Source organism: Oreochromis aureus, linkage group 11, assembly GCF_013358895.1.
Source record: "Oreochromis aureus strain Israel breed Guangdong linkage group 11, ZZ_aureus, whole genome shotgun sequence".
NCBI lineage: Eukaryota > Metazoa > Chordata > Actinopteri > Cichliformes > Cichlidae > Oreochromis > Oreochromis aureus.
Genome location: NC_052952.1, coordinates 23,930,134 through 23,945,734, shown reverse-complemented (window position 1 = coordinate 23,945,734; position 15,601 = coordinate 23,930,134). Strand labels below are relative to the sequence as shown.

General features: G+C 43.7%; 1 protein-coding gene across 7 annotated transcripts in view; it reads right to left on the bottom strand.

The window, feature by feature from the left end:
• cicb (capicua transcriptional repressor b) overlaps positions 1–15,601 on the bottom strand; it is a 46,559-nt gene that overhangs the window by 10,645 nt on the left and 20,313 nt on the right. For 5 of the 7 annotated variants that reach the window (XM_031744346.2, XM_039619299.1, XM_039619301.1 and 2 more), the window contains 11 exons: positions 6,222–6,371; positions 5,897–6,071; positions 5,199–5,310; positions 4,895–5,077; positions 4,666–4,798; positions 4,401–4,579; positions 3,909–4,047; positions 3,122–3,219; positions 2,032–3,022; positions 1,795–1,934; positions 1,499–1,659 (listed from right to left, as the gene is read on the bottom strand). In XM_031744346.2, coding sequence (XP_031600206.2) covers positions 1,499–1,659; positions 1,795–1,934; positions 2,032–3,022; positions 3,122–3,219; positions 3,909–4,047; positions 4,401–4,579; positions 4,666–4,798; positions 4,895–5,077; positions 5,199–5,310; positions 5,897–6,071; positions 6,222–6,371 — 2,461 coding nt within the window. Of the gene's footprint in view, positions 1–1,498; positions 1,660–1,794; positions 1,935–2,031; positions 3,023–3,121; positions 3,220–3,908; positions 4,048–4,400; positions 4,580–4,665; positions 4,799–4,894; positions 5,078–5,198; positions 5,311–5,896; positions 6,072–6,221; positions 6,372–7,155; positions 9,161–15,601 lie in introns of those variants that run through there. The other 2 variants (XM_039619303.1, XM_039619304.1) reach the window with 2 other exon arrangements.

The window sequence follows — 15,601 nt, the reverse complement described above, 5'->3', positions numbered from 1 at the left end:
TTAGATTAGGTTAACGGCTCATCTGCATATTTTGTGTGAACGTCTATAGCATTAACGTAGATTCCTTGTAGTCTAAGCTAAATGGCGGTGGATGTAGCAGCTAAAACGTTGCAGCTTGTTTAACAGGTGGGCTTAAAGCTTCGCATGCAGCTTTGTCCAAGTAAAGGTTTTTACAGTGATTAAAGTAACAAGTGCTGCTGTTTTCTTTCACGCCACCTGAGCTCACCGTCTTGACGACAGCTCCACATTAAACTACGACAGCCTCATCTTCACTGCTGCTGTTGTACTATCAGTCTTTTTGTGGAAAAACTGGGGGTTGTATGGCCTTAATATTGTCATACTTTTTGTTCACACGTGCTCTTAAATACATTCCTACTGTGGGTCTATTTTTAGTCACAAATGTGGGTGAAACGCTCACGCTTACACTGTGACAACTGAGTACAAACGAAGCATCGAAGCCAAGAATTTGCCTCGAAGATTTTTTTTGTAATCGTGTTACTCGATGAATTGTTGCGGCCCTAATGCAAAGACACTTCCAATAACTGAACAATTACTGAGATCAACTGCAGCTCGGGGATACTGGGGACTAGGGTGCACAAGGCTGGCATATGTTTATAAATGAGTCCTTGTTAATCAGAGCTGAGTCAAGCCTTACTGGCACATTTGTTTACAGCTGCTTTCAGACATGTGATGTGTTGCATTGCTGGGTTTATCTATCTGTTAGAAAATAGCTTTTAAGCTGTCAAACATCAGTCTCCATTATATAAATGCTTTATGTCAATTCAAACACGACTGTTATGAACAGCTGTGGAAAGTTTAGAAATACTGTGAGTAGTGAAAAACAGCTCCAATAACCACACTGGAAGTTTCACTTCATTTATTAACTAGAATTTAAAATGTGTTTAACACAGGCTGACAGCACCAAAGCTGTTCCAGTTAGCTATGAAAAATGGGAAACGGATAGGTCAACATTTGGCTGCAGGGTAATTCCTCATCTTGCTCACATGCTGTGTAATTTATAGGTAAAGCATTTACTGGATTTTCATTTTTAAAGTGAGTGCAACGAAAGAAAATCCAAAGAGGGGGGCAAATGTGGGTAAATCAATGGTGCTTTTCAGATGAGTTTTTTTTTTTTTCCTATTGTTGCCCTGCACTGCCAGATCAAGCAAGTCTTCAGTGAACAAAACACTTTTCTTATGCCTCTTTTAATTTTGGCTCAAAGGGCTATTCAACAGATCATGCTTTCTTTCTGATAAGAAACAGTTGGAGGAATTAGCTGTGCATGCGTTATTATTACTCAGCTGTCTTTCTGGTTTCATCTACTTTCCCAACCCCCAGCTGGTCGCAGCAGAGTGCCGCCCCTCCTTAGAACTGTTTCTGATAGAGGTCTCTTCCTTTTAAACAGGAGTTCTTCCTCCCCACTGTCACCAAGTGCTATTGGTGAACTATTGATCCCATATTCATATTCACTGTCTCACTGCAGTTAGATATCTCCTACCTTGTGGGTGCTGGTGGCACTAGAACAGCCTGGGAGGGGGCTGATCCTGGTGCTACCACAGCAGCTGTGCCCACTGTTACAGGGAAGGGGCTGGCAGGATGTACTGCTCCACCCTGAGGCAGCTGAGATTGAACAACAGGCATGGGAGCTATATGGATGATCTGGGGGAAAAAATAAAGATAGAAGAACCAACACAAATGTTTATTTGCAGCTTTGCTCAGATTAAAAAAAAAAAAAAAAAAAAAAAAAAAAAAGGCTACGGTTTAAAAACACGTCATCAGTGAAGCACCGCTGACCTTGCTTCCGGACTGAGCTCCATTCTGGACAGGAAGAGGTGGAGCCACAATCGGAAACTGCTGGGCAGGCGCTGGCGCAGTCCGCACTGTTGCCATGGGAACAAGCATTTTACCCTGGAGCGCCGGAGACTGTGCTTGCACTGATGAAAACGCAGATAAACAGAGGGAATGAGCATTTCATTAGAAGTCAACACTGACTATTAGCTCCAGTGCTGTGTCTCCTGTTAGAACTTTCACCTCTAGTTCCTGGGCCGACTCCCACTGCTGGGCTGGACGTGTATCCCGTCAGTGGACTTGTACCCTGCTGCTTTCCATTGGCCAAGGACACATGTGTCGGTGGAGCTGTGGGCAGGTTGAAGACACTGGTTGGCTGGCTGAGCTGCTGAGGTGGACTCTTTGGGTTGGTGTTGGCAGGTAGGGTAGGCAGAATGTACTGGACTTGAGTGATGGCCTTACTCCCAGGGGGTGCCAGGGAGGAAGCAGGAAGGAACTGGGGCTGAAGCAGGGGCAGAGGCAGGGGCCCGTTGGTTTGGCTATGCTGAGCTGAAACAGCAGTGGGTGGAAGAGCCTGCGGCTGAGATGGCTGGGGCTGTGGGGAGGGGGTGACAAGCTGTATAGAGGGTTGGGGAGGCAAAGCCCCTCCTAACACTAAATTAGTCACTACACCACCTGGACCCATAGCTGGACTGGGTGATGACGAAGAATAGTACCCACCCCCCGTGGCTGTGGCCCCGCCTCCTGAAGCTGAACCAATCAAGAGTTGCGGCTGCTGCTGGGGAGTCAGAGACTTCCTTTCGGAAGGATGAGGGCTGGATGAAGTGGCTCCATCTCTAGGTTTGCTGGCAATAGGGAGCGGTGTGCTGATAACAGGACGCATTACATTGGTCACCACTGTAGAGGCCACCCTCAGGATTGGGTTTGCCCCCAGTGAACTTACTGATGAGGGAAGAGGCCCTCCGGCTGGAGAAGTGGACATGACTGACTGGCCAGAAGAAAGGGAGAGAGAAGAGGCTTGCCCACTTCCACCTTCCTCCCCTCCAAATGCATCCTTATTCTCTCCCTCTGCTCTTTCCTTCCTCCTGTGGTCCAAAAACGCTCCCCCTCCTGATCTCCCCTCATCATAGCGCTTGGTGGTGGGGTAAGAGGACAGTGAGACACTCCTACCATGAGGAGTATGGTGTGAGGAAGAGGAGGAAGCAGAAGAGCAAATGACTGGAGCAAAAACTCTCTGAAAAGGAGAGATATGCAGATGTTACACAGGATAATCACCTTTAAAATGTTTCAAGAAATCTGTGTGTGTTAAACTGATAGCTATAAATGCCATTACCTTTCGATCGCTTTCATCACCCGAACCGTTCTCGCTATCGCTGTCAGTCACACGCTCCTTACACTTGAGGTCTATGGAGCTGCTGGGATAAGGGTCCTCTGTGAAAAGAAGCACACACTCCAGCTACACTTGATATTCCTTAAAATTTAACATCCACTCAAAAGGTCAGGGAAAACTTATGATGCATTCATGTAATGCTGGGAGAAAGCAGAGAACACCTCTTATCCAAGGTTGTCAGCTTGCATTGTAATCTTGTAGTCAGACCAGTTAGACAACTTTAATTAGCCATTTTTGCTGTTACAGAGTTAAGCTCTTTCAAAAGAGGTTGAACTCGCTGTATTATTTTTGATTTTATTTCTAATGCAAATCCCAGCTGATGTGCATTTGCAGCCATTTAGCAAGGATATTGTTAATGTCAGTGATACCTGAAACCTCAGACTTGTAATTACAAGCGAGAAGCTGACGTGAACAGTTTTTCACACTCGGCTGCTCATAATTACCGTTCAAATGATCAGATAATTGGGGCATGTCTGAAACTCCTCTCACTTCTTAAAATCTGAAATGTCAAAGTGGCCAATAACAGGAGAGAATAAAACAACATGTGACTGTTTCACAAGAAACTAACTGCTGACATTACCTCTTAGTACTGAGTGGGTGTTTTCTTTTTTTAAACATACAGAAGATGACAATACGCAGTGTGGTTCAGTGCTGCTGGAAGCAATGTACTAACACATTAATTGCTCTAATCTAATATGGCTGCATGAGCACAGTAGTATTCATTTCTCACCGATGACATCATCATCTCCCTCCTCCTCACAGATGACCATGCGCTCCTCGTCACTGGTCATGTCCTCGCTGACCCCACGCTGAGACTGTGCCAAAGGAGGGGCATGGCTCGAGAACTGATTGCCACCATCCCCACACATCTGAGAAAAGAGACATATTAGGATGACCTTGTTGTTGTAACCTTATTTGGGTTTGATGTGGCAGCGTGTTAAATGTGTTCAAGATGCCAGTCTGGGACTGAAAATGCACCATCCTACTGCCAAAACTGTTTTTTCATGTTTGTGGAAAGCAAAAGTAGAAAACATCTTCTATTGCTGAGGAAAAAAGAAGTTAAACTTTGTGTTTTTCACAAAATAAATTCACAAAATACATCTTTTAATTACTGACTCCACTGGTAGAAGTAATGGCTGCGTTTCATTTATTCTTAAAAAATACTAAGCTTCAACATCTAATACTGAACATTCTCAGTTGATGAGCTGCTCTCCTCTCTCACCTGTGCCAGTTCTGCAAGGGCTTGCGTATTACCCCTGTCACTCCGCTCCAGGCTGTGCACGGCACTTTGGGAGAAGGCTCTGGGGCGAGTAAGCTGGCTCGCATGCCCCTCTCCTGTACTCCTCTCGGACACGCCCACCAGTCCTGGACCAACACTCTTCAGCTCGACAGAATGGGGCTCTATCCCAAGGCAAAAATATCACTGATAAGGACTGGAAGAATAGCGGGCATATGAGAATCTCTGTGTATGCTGCATATTGACCAACCTGTGGATTCAGACATGCTCCTCTCTCTAATGTCTTTGCTCCCTGGTACCCCACGACTTTCAGAGCTGGACTTCTTTCTGTCTTTATTGCACCACTTCCAGTCTGGGTGGGCCTTGAAGTGGGCCTCTTTGACCTGAGACCAAGAGAAGGGACGGGTATGCATCTAAACTGATATACGACTGAACCATTTTCTAAAATTGTGTGCATCTTTCTGTATGCATCTGGATACCTGGAAGGCCAAATCATGGTACTTCTGTTTCTCTTTAGGCCCTAGAGCGTACCACCACTCCCCAAGAATCTTGCTGACTGTCCTGTTGTCCTGGTTTGGGTGACGCTGGTGAACCAATGCTCGATGGCGCTTGCTGAAAATCATAAATGCATTCATTGGTCGCCTGATGTGGTCCTTCTCCCTCTGAAAGAGTGAGCAAGAAAGACAGTCAGATATTACATGACATATCTTAATTAAGGACACACTGAGAATTGTGTTTTTGTGGGTGCAGTGAATAAAAAAAAGACAAACACAAAAACACCACCTTTCCAGGGCTGCTCTTGTCTCCATCTTTGGGCAGCGCACTGAGCGACTGAGTACGTCTCTTTCCTGGTGATGTAGAGAGAGGCTGCTCTGGTACGACTCCTGGAAGGAAGCTAAAGGAGACAGAAAAACATCTCTGTGTCTATAATCTTTAATTTTCCATACCCGCATGGAGGCTGGCCCATTAGCACTTCTTCTCTTTCCATCTTTAATATTTAAAAACCGGGTAATTTTCTACTTAACATTGGGTATTATTTACCTTAAAGCTTCAAGTCTATGAGATGCAGGCACTGAGCACAAGTAGTTCATCTCCCATGAGATACAGCAGCAGATTCAGCAGATAGCTAATCCATTTCAATGTCTGACAGCCTGGCCACTGCCTTTCATATAGTGATAGAAACCAGAGATGGAATGCTTTTGTTCCCATCTGCTTTGTTCTGGCATTGAGCTCTTCTGCCCAAATTAGCGCAAGGATACAGAAAATATCACACTCCCTTACTGTATGTGTGGGTACACAGCACCACACAGAAAATTACTGTGAAAGCTGGCTTGGACAAATACATAACCACTTTAACAGATAAAACATGAGGGTTTGTGCTACCTCTATCTCTCTGTGTTCTTTTAGCCTGACAGATTCACCCACAAAATCCCAATACAGTGAAAATAAAGAAAGAAAGAAAGAAAAAACTCTGCTCTTACGGGTCATCCACATCACTCTCAGTTTCACTGTCAGGCCTCTCCCTCTCTGTATCTCCTTTCTCTTTTTCTGGAGGCGGCTCATCTGAGGCAGGGGGAGGCCTTGATGGGGGACCTCTCTCTACAGTGGGAGGTGCCTCTGCAGGCTCCTGTGGCAGCGCTGCCACCCCCTGACACTCTGAGGAAAAACAGCAAAGATATGAATATTATTCAGGGCAACGTAAGCAGTAAATGTTGCTGAAGTTTCAAAGGAAAGTAACCTGAAACTGGTGAAAACACCTTTTTTTTCTCCTTACAGCTTCTAGGTCAGTCATAATATAAACATTACCTGTCTTCAGACTGGCTGCTTGAGGGTGGTTGACTGGGTGCTGGCCCTCTCCTGGCTGAGAAGTAGCATCTGATTGGGTAGGTGCCAGAAAGGGGACCAATGAATGCCAAGGGAAGACTGGAACTGACCGGGGCTCTACATTGGTCCACACTGCAGAAGATAAAAGGAATTCAGATTTTATTCGCCTGATAAATTTACAATATGAGGCCTTGCCTTGAATTCAGATTCAAAACAATCTGTCATTCTTACTAACAAATCAAGAAACAGCTTACTTATTTAGAGGAGTCACTTTAATACTTACACAACAGTCGCATTCCTACTCAATGACCAATTAGTTTACAATGTAATCTTGCAGAAATTTATATCATTTTGGATGGAAAAACAACAAAAAAATACTAAAAAAAAAAAAAAATACTAAAAAAAAAAAATACTAAAAAAAAAAAAAAAAAAATCAGACAACAACAAAGTACTTCTTGCAGTAGTACTTTGGCCGCAGACCGTTAGCATCTCTAATTTTAGCCAAATAACCACAGGCTGGATAACATCTGGGATAGTAGGTAAAGATCGGCGATTACATGGCAGAATAAGAAAGAATCAGTGCTTTGAAAACTACCAGTAATATCAGTACTGCCACAGTAACAGATCAGACCTCCATCCACTAAACTGGTTAAATCATTCCAAAAACTGCAGATGTACAAAAGGACTCTCTGTTCCCAATAACAGGCTGAATGGAGAACAGAAGCCATTACCAAATGTCATAAATAAAACAAATGCTGTATAACTCATTATTTCCTTTAATGGAACAAAAAAGAAGAAGGAGAAGAAGAAGAAGAAGAAAAACAACAAAGCTCTAGATAAAGATGCTTCATTCATGAACAAAAACACTCAGAAAGGCTGCATTACACTTCAGGTAAACAATAAGGTATGGACTAACCAAACATGCTTAATCCTTGGCGAAGATACTGAGGATTCTCTGATGAGAACATTGTTGAATGAAATCCTTAACGTTTTCAAAAGAAAAAACCGTTTAAAAAAAGTAATGATAATGAGTCTTTTTATAATCTTTCTTCTATAAAATGTAGATATCCAGGTAAGAGAACATGTTTACTCCAAAAATCTGGGAAGCTCATAAGTGTGTCTGGATCCGTTTCATCCCTACAGGTTGCAGTCTTCATTCAGAAGAATAACTGCATCACTTCCCGACATGATGAGGTCTTCAAGAGGTATCCTTATTTATTTATTTTTAACCTAACTAAAATACGAGATAAGAGTCTATCTATCCGTATCGCAGAATGCCGCAATCTAATAACGCACACGGAACAAACATCAGTGGACAGGATGTACTGTAAACGATTCGTAAGAAAAAACAAAATAATGTTAAATTTGTGCGAATGTTGCGGTGTACAGACGAGCCACTGAAAAAAGACGATTATGATCGAAGGCAAGGTTCCGCCTCCCTTTGGTCTAATTACCCCCGATGCCCTCTCTGCCTGTTTGTTTACATTACTACAGCAGCCCGGGCACGAAGGGGTTAACAAGGCCTCTAGCCCATCCACGGCCTGGGTTGATACAGCCACCCGGAAACTACGCAGTCCTTCTGGGCCATGTCAAAACGTGCTCTGCGCTACTACACGCCTTTGCGCAGGTGGGGCTCGGCAGGTACTGAGAAGCACATGAAGTCCCGTACTCGCACAGCTACAGAGCGCCGTATCGATCAGGCTAAAACAGCGCTGCAACAAGCAAAGTGGGGTGATCACAGCTCAAGTGATTCTTCTATTTCCAACTACTGTGAATCTGCTTAATGTCCAAGTGTTCGCCGTTTCCCTCAACACCGACTTTCAACACTTGCTGATTCGCACATTTTAAATGAAAAAGGAGGGAGGGAAAAAGAAATCACGGCAAATTTAGCTGCCTCTTGCAATAACCGGAGCCTCAAGTGCACCGCTCCAAATTGGACCAACCTCTCGGGAACGCCCCTGGTCGTGCACCCGCCGCACAGACACGGGCAAAAGAAACCCAATTGTTTTCATGTCACAACTATAAAAACCTATTTTCATACGTACTGACGACAAATATAACCCGCCGAGCACTGTCTGTTAAGTGCATTACTCCGAAACTTGTTTCTCTGATATATGCCCCCCACCCCCCTCGGGATTACGATGTGCACCTGTTTTAAACCAGGCAATTCAGTTAACACCTATGAAAGAAACACCAAACTAGTTGCGTTTGTTCCCACTCATTAGAAGACATCGTTACCGTAAATCTGGTGCATTCATCCATCACCCTGCGCTCACAACCCCGCTATCCATCAGTTTGATTACCGAGAAAACCACCTGTACTGTCTCCGATTTAGCAGTTCCTATCCTGCCTGGCGAATCTAACCACAAACCTGACGTTAGCTAGCAACTGATGAGACTACAACACAGCGATGAAAGCGACCACGGTGAGGACTCCTGGCTCAAGTCAGCGAGGAGAAAAGGAAGGAGGGGAGGGGGGAGATGAATCGCAGTTGCTGTTGTATTTTTCTTACTCCTCCTCGATCAAGCTTTCGAGGCAGCAAACGAGTGGCCCGTTCTAGATGCCTCCCCCAGTACAGGACCAGAACACGGCGGGGGGGTGGGGGCTTTAAAAACCGCGACGCTGGGTGAGAGGAGTTGGAGAGGTCCGTCTGCTTGCAGCAGGTTAGCTAGCCACTTCGTGCGGACGACATCGGCGCGCACACCGTCCAGTCCGCTGACTACTTGCTGTTACTCGTGTTGTTTTGGCCCAGAAAAGTCCTTGTATCACATCTCCACACCTCCCAGCCCGAGTTTACTCCCTTATTTTTGCCTCATTCGCTCTCTCTCGCGCGCAAGCCTTGGCCCTTTCTTTCTCTTTCCCTCCTCTTCCTCTTGTTGTAAACTAGGCTGCTTGGCCCCCCCCCCATACACCTCCTGTACTCGCACCCCTCCCCTTCTCGTCCTGTCAACCTCGCCCAGCCTTGTCCCGCCCCCCCCGGGCGAATACTATTCGGCTATTCGCCCTGGTGTCGAACCGTCATCTACCCGCCGCGCACGCTGATTGGCGGAAGGGTGCGCTGGAATGCCAGTCATATGCAAATTACACCCGGCGTTACAATTATAACCTCTTCTCCCTCTAAACTCGAAGCTTCTTTAAAATACTCAATAATGGTTAATAAATATTTACACTGTATCGATATGGGAACACGAGCTAGAGTCTGTGTAAGGCCTCAAAAGTGAGTATTTTTGTGCTTCTTTCCTTCATTGGTAGAGGAGTCGTAGTAAACCTTGAGTGGTGGGTGAAAGCGCGTATCAAACGCCGACATTCAGATGTAGGCCAACCAATAGCTTAACAGAACTTAGAGAAGCCCCGCCCCCTTACTAATGCTCGGCTCCAGTTTTAATACACAAAAAGACCACACATGCAGGGAGGCGCTAGTGTGCTATCTGCGCTTTACCTGTCACGCTGCTTCGGTCTCTCTAGGGCAGGGGTGCCCAATCCCAGTCCTCGAGAGCTACCGTCCTACAGCTTTTAGATGCATCCTTGGTCAGACACACCTGAATCAAATGAATGGCTTGTTATCGGGCCTTTGCCAAACTTGGTGGCATACAGAAGAGGTAATCAAACCATTTGATTCAGCTGTGTTGGAGTAGGGATGCATCTAAAAGCTGCAGGACAGTAGCTCTTGAGGACTGGGATTGGGCACCCCTGCTCTAGGGAATCTGCACAGGGGGTGGACACTGATGAGGGCTTTGGGGTCAAGATTGCAATGCATACTCCCACCCAATAAACCTAGATAAGCATGCAGGGTCATTACAAGTTAGACATACAAATCATCCGAAAAAGGGAGTCAAAATACATATAACCTTTTTCTGGTGATGCTACACATTTGCTTTCAGAAACATAGCCAAGAGCCACGCGGCAAGTGGTGTAATTTTCCACAATAAAAAGCTCTTTCAAACATTTTTCCATCTCTCCATCGTGCAAATGTGCCTCCTCCAAGACAGAATTAAAAATGTTCTGATGTAACACTCACAGGGACAAGGAGGAAAAGGGAAAGAAAAGAAGACGAGAATTGAAAACAGGAGAGCAGGACTGGTTAGAAAGAGAGGAAAAATGGGTGGAACAGACTAACAGTGGAGAGGACCAGAGGGTAAAAATAGACTGGGAGTCATTTTCAGCAGGAGAGCCAGAGAGAGAGAGAGAGGGAGGTATGGGGGGTGGAGAGAAAACAACTTGTGAAAACAGAACTTCTTTCAAAAGGAGGAAGGGTGTGAGAGGCCTGAGATGGGGCAGACAAAGGGGAAGCATTTAAATATATTTTATAGACATTATACAGATGAGACAGATAGAAAGAGGATGGGTATTTGTGATGTGGGTTCTCACTGCACTGTATTAGGCAAGAACTGCTCCTCAGCCTTTTTTAATGTTTCCATAAGACAAATACAATACTGGGAGGGACTGAATTATCACCAGCAGCCAGTCAGCACATCAGGAGCTTGAGACCTGACCAATAAGGCTGAGAGACACACTGGCAGCAGCTGCCCTCGGTAGTAAAAAAGTTAACCCTCTGAGTCCTGGGTTACACTTCTATAAGAGTATTTGGAAATGTGTGCAACTCAAGGGTATTGAGGACATTTCCTTACTTTTAGTCTTTCGTCACATCTGAAAAGCACAACTTGTTTGACGAGGATTTTATGGACACATTTATTTAGAAGTTAGTGTCTACGTGACCAAATCAACTGTTTCTGTAAAGTCTTGGGCTTGTATTATAATACCTACCCCTGGGGCTCATGTCCAATATAATAATCTTTAAAAACACCAGAAATGACATAAAAAAAACTCACAAAAACTGAACTAAAACTAAGCAGTAAAAACTAAACTGAAACAAGCAAAACCACTTTGGAAACTAACTGAAACTGACCTGAATTCAAAACAGTCAGAATGAAACAGAAATAAAATGTAATTGGAAAATACAAAACTTTAATCACTCTAGTGACTCTGTGCATAAAGAGGAAATAATTTCTAACACCTGAAACAAAAAAACAAAAAAAAGAAGAACTGTTGTGGTGTGCTCCATTCTGGCATAATGTAAAGGTATGGGGTGACTGTGTGTTCTTTTGAGCCTGAGGGTGTTTTGGACAGGATTAAACTGATTGGAATTAGAGACACAGACTAAGAGACTAAAGCTTATCAACTGCACTGCACTCTCAACAAGTCAATCAAGCAAACATGGTGTGTTAAGGAGGGGGTACTGGACAGCTTGGCTCAGAGAATGAAAAGGAAAAGAGAGTGAAAGGTGGTTAGGAGCGGAGATGAAAGATTGCTGTGGCTGTTCAATGGTTGCAACCCTGGGTAAACATAGCTGGTAATGAACTGCATCTGACCAATTATTCAGAGCGGAATAATGGGTTTTTCCTTTATCCTGGTCTGAGTACGGCACAATTCCAGTTCACTTAGTGTTGTAATAACACTGCACATGTATTTGCACAAAAGTAGATTAATGGTTTCTGGCCGTCACACTTTTTTAGAGCAAAAGATGTGCAGTCGAGATAAGAAAATCAGTTGACCGTGTGCACAAGAAGCTGCATATGCAAGGGAGGCGAAATCAACACGGTGGGAAACCACAGAATTTTAGCACTTAGTCACATAAAACAAGAGATAAGTGGTGCAGACTGGTAAGACTAAGATAGAAGGTGTGAAGACAAACAGTAAAAGAGAAATTCCCCTAAGCTTGGCTTCACCATCTCTCCCTGCTGCTGTGCTGGCGGTGCAGTATCTGTGTAGGTGTTCAGCAGCTTTCATTTGCTGTCTCTTCTCACAGACATCATGCTTTTCATGTGCATATGTGTGCATGTCTTTACCCCCCAATTACATCTGTCAAACGCCACGTGACATCACATGAAAAACTTTTCCTCCTCCTCCTTCTCCTCCTCCTCGTCTTTACCTACACTGGCACTGTGCAGGCGGAGCACCGCCTTCGCTCCTTCTTCCCATCCCATCGCTCTCATCCCTTAATTCATCTTCCACCCCTGTGCTCTGTCTCTCCCTCCCACAACCCACCATTTTGCTCCGTCCAATTATAACTCGATCCACCAGTCTTTTGCAGTTACCATGGCAACAGCTATGTTGGGCACAGGTTCTCCATGTCGCCCGCGGTCACCACTCCACCACTGACCATCACCACCTATTGCATTAAAATAAACCAATCGCTGTTATGTGGCATACGGATACCAGGAGGGACGGCTCTGTGGGGGTTTTAAAAAAACAAAAAAACTGTGACTACAGATTTTGTTCAGTGATGAAAAAACTCCATCGCTGATTACTTTGATGAATGACACATTAGGGAATTGAATAGAATCAATGCAAGAGGCTCTCCAAGACTCATTAACACTGCTACCAACATCAAATGATGAGCAGCAGGAAAAATATGTGAAACACGAAGTTAAGACCCAGATCCCTCCATCCACCAAATGAGGGAACTTGTAATGTATGTGTTTGACCATCTGGGGGCACTACTAGCCTGCAGATAAATGGCTAACAAACCAGAAAGCAAGTGCATAGACTGTGGAAGTAGAGATGCAAAGGGAAAGGAGAGGAGGAGAGTGGGATGAAGGACAGAGAAGAAATTGTGAAGGAAAATACAAACTCGTTGTAAACTTTGTCATATGAGGAGCACCTGAAAACAATAATGAATGTGGGTTTGACAGAAACCTTAAAGAAGCAGTAACAAATCTCAATATTGCTCTAACTTTACATGCACACATTCAAAGTCTTGGAGCCACCTCAGACTACGAAATCCAAGTGCACCAATGCATTTTGAGAATCTCCCCAAAGTCCATCAGGAAACAGGATTATGACTGCACATGACTTTTGTGGTAAGTCTTGAGGGCTTCACATTTGCTTTGGTGCCAGTCTAGATGGGCTGTGTGATCCAGATGTGGTTGTTGCCATGGCCAGGGAGGATATGCAGGGCTTTAAGCGTTACGTAAAGCAGGGACGGGAGGGAGTGGGGATGTTATTCCCGGGTATCCGTATCCGGGTAGACCAGGATGAAGAGAGCGAAGTGTAAAAGGAGGGGAAGCAAAGCCACTGCAATGCGATGGAGCAAAGGGTTAAAAAAAAAAGTCTCATAATTGTTTAGAAAGAAACATACAAAATGAGATAGAGGAAGGCGGGCGAGCGACAAAAAGATGCATTGAAGTGCAGAACAGCAGTGCGAAAAAGTGTATTCACGTGTTCTTAAGGGAGTGTGACATGTTTACTCCATGTTGCACAAACTGCGTGTGCATGTGACACTGAGACAAAGAATTATGAAGATTTGGTAAAAATGCTGAGGAATAATGACATATAAATAATATTTAAATATAAATATAATAATTAAAGGTGCTCTTTAAGAAAACGGTCATGCTTACAATGATTCTGCACACAGACGTAGTTTCACTACATGGTTGTATAGAGAAGAAAGGAACTGGTGATCTGGACACAAGAGAACAAATACACAAAAAACCCGCCATAAACATCTTCACCGACTTCAGAGCTGAACCGATGAAAGTCGTCACTAAAGAAGGCTACACTAACTTTCATTAAATGTAAAAAGTCACATATTTTCTGCTGATTTTAAGACAACTTTAAAAATTACAGACAACAGCAGAAAATGAGGAAGCAGCTGCTGCTATTTAGACCAGGGGTGTCAAACATACTGCCCAGGTATAAGTATTGGCTCAGCAAAGGGTCCGATCCGGCCCACTGGATAGTCTTGCAAAGTGTGAAAATTGCAGTTAAGTTAATTATTCCAGTTTTTTAATAAAACATACTGTTTTTCGTTTTGTGGCGATGCCAGCAATACATATGCAGGAGTGAAAATGTCTGGAAAATTCAAGATATTTCTAGAAGTAAATCATAAAGACATAAAATCCTATTGTGTTTTTTGTGATTGGTAAATTTTAACCGACTCTATATGGACTATATTTTTGGAAAAATCACTAATATATTCTTTCCGTTCATATATTCTGTAACTAGATCACTGAATAAATGACAAGAAAAAATACTTTATGTAGTCTGCCATATTTAAAGTGCAGTGGGGTAAAGGGTGTCTTTCACAGCTTACAGCTTGGATGAACGTATTCCGAGAGCATTTCTTTACACCTAAAGGGAACAATATGGAGGGCTTTATTTTCATAGTTTATTATGTAGTGGTTTTACTGATCTGGCACACTTGAGATCAGATTAGTCTGTATGTGGCCCATAAAATAAAATGAGTTTTACACGCCTGAATTAAAGGAAACCCCCTCAGATTATCCTGGATTGTTTCCATTTTCTGAGAATGTTGACTAAAGATACCCAAGATGGAATAAAGAAGGAGCCGTTAGTAACATGTGAGAGAGTAAAAACATGTGAGGCTGCTGAAGTTCTTCCTCTCTCAGAGAAAAGGGACACAAGCACACGTGCCACACACACACACACACACACTGAGAAAAAAGGGGGGACTGCCTTTTCTATTTGTGAATATTCTGTGTTATGTACAAGCTACATCAGTGTGATGTTTGCTTTGTTGCCATGGCAACAGACATTTGGCGCTCACACATCATATCCGGTACCCAGTGATTGACACTTTGTTACTCTGTCTCATAGATGTGCGCGCACACAGACACACTGCATGTAACACACATGTGACACCGTTTAAAAAAAGGAGAAGAAGAAGAAGGCGGCTCTTGTCCTTTACCTTTTCAGACCGTTTGTTTAATAGCTGTTTGTTGTTGTTGTTTTTTTAATGTTGCAGGAAGTTACAGGGGTGCTTAAAAAGACACGAGAATGTAAAGCCTCATTAGCACCTCATAGATGGTGAAACACACACACACACACACACACACACACACACACACACGGAACATATGCAGCTTCGTCTTAAAAAGTACATCACAGTGTCAGCTTACCCGAGGCAGGGCGTTGCTGTGTTATTTCAGAGTGAATTAAAGAAAACACAACCTACCGATGCGTGTGTGCAGGATTATACTGCAGGGAAGACAGGACTGATTACCAATAAATTAATTGCATGTATTGTCCCTTTGATCTTTTCTATTTTTGCACACTAAATATACACTTGAGTAAATGATCTAAGGGATGCTAGATTTGATATTATTTAATTGTAGCAGCAGCTTAAGTATCAGGTTTTTCACAGCATTTTAGTTCAGTCCTAATCAATCTAAAGTCTTTTTAATCTTCTGTAGCTTTTAACATATTATTTCCTTTTAATGGCCTAAAACATTTCAGGGCGTGAAACAGGTTTAACATGTGTATCTCTGCTGAGTTGGTAACCCATCTACGAGAATTTCAATAATCAGTGAGGATGTTTCCGCCGCCTTATTAACAGGTGTGTG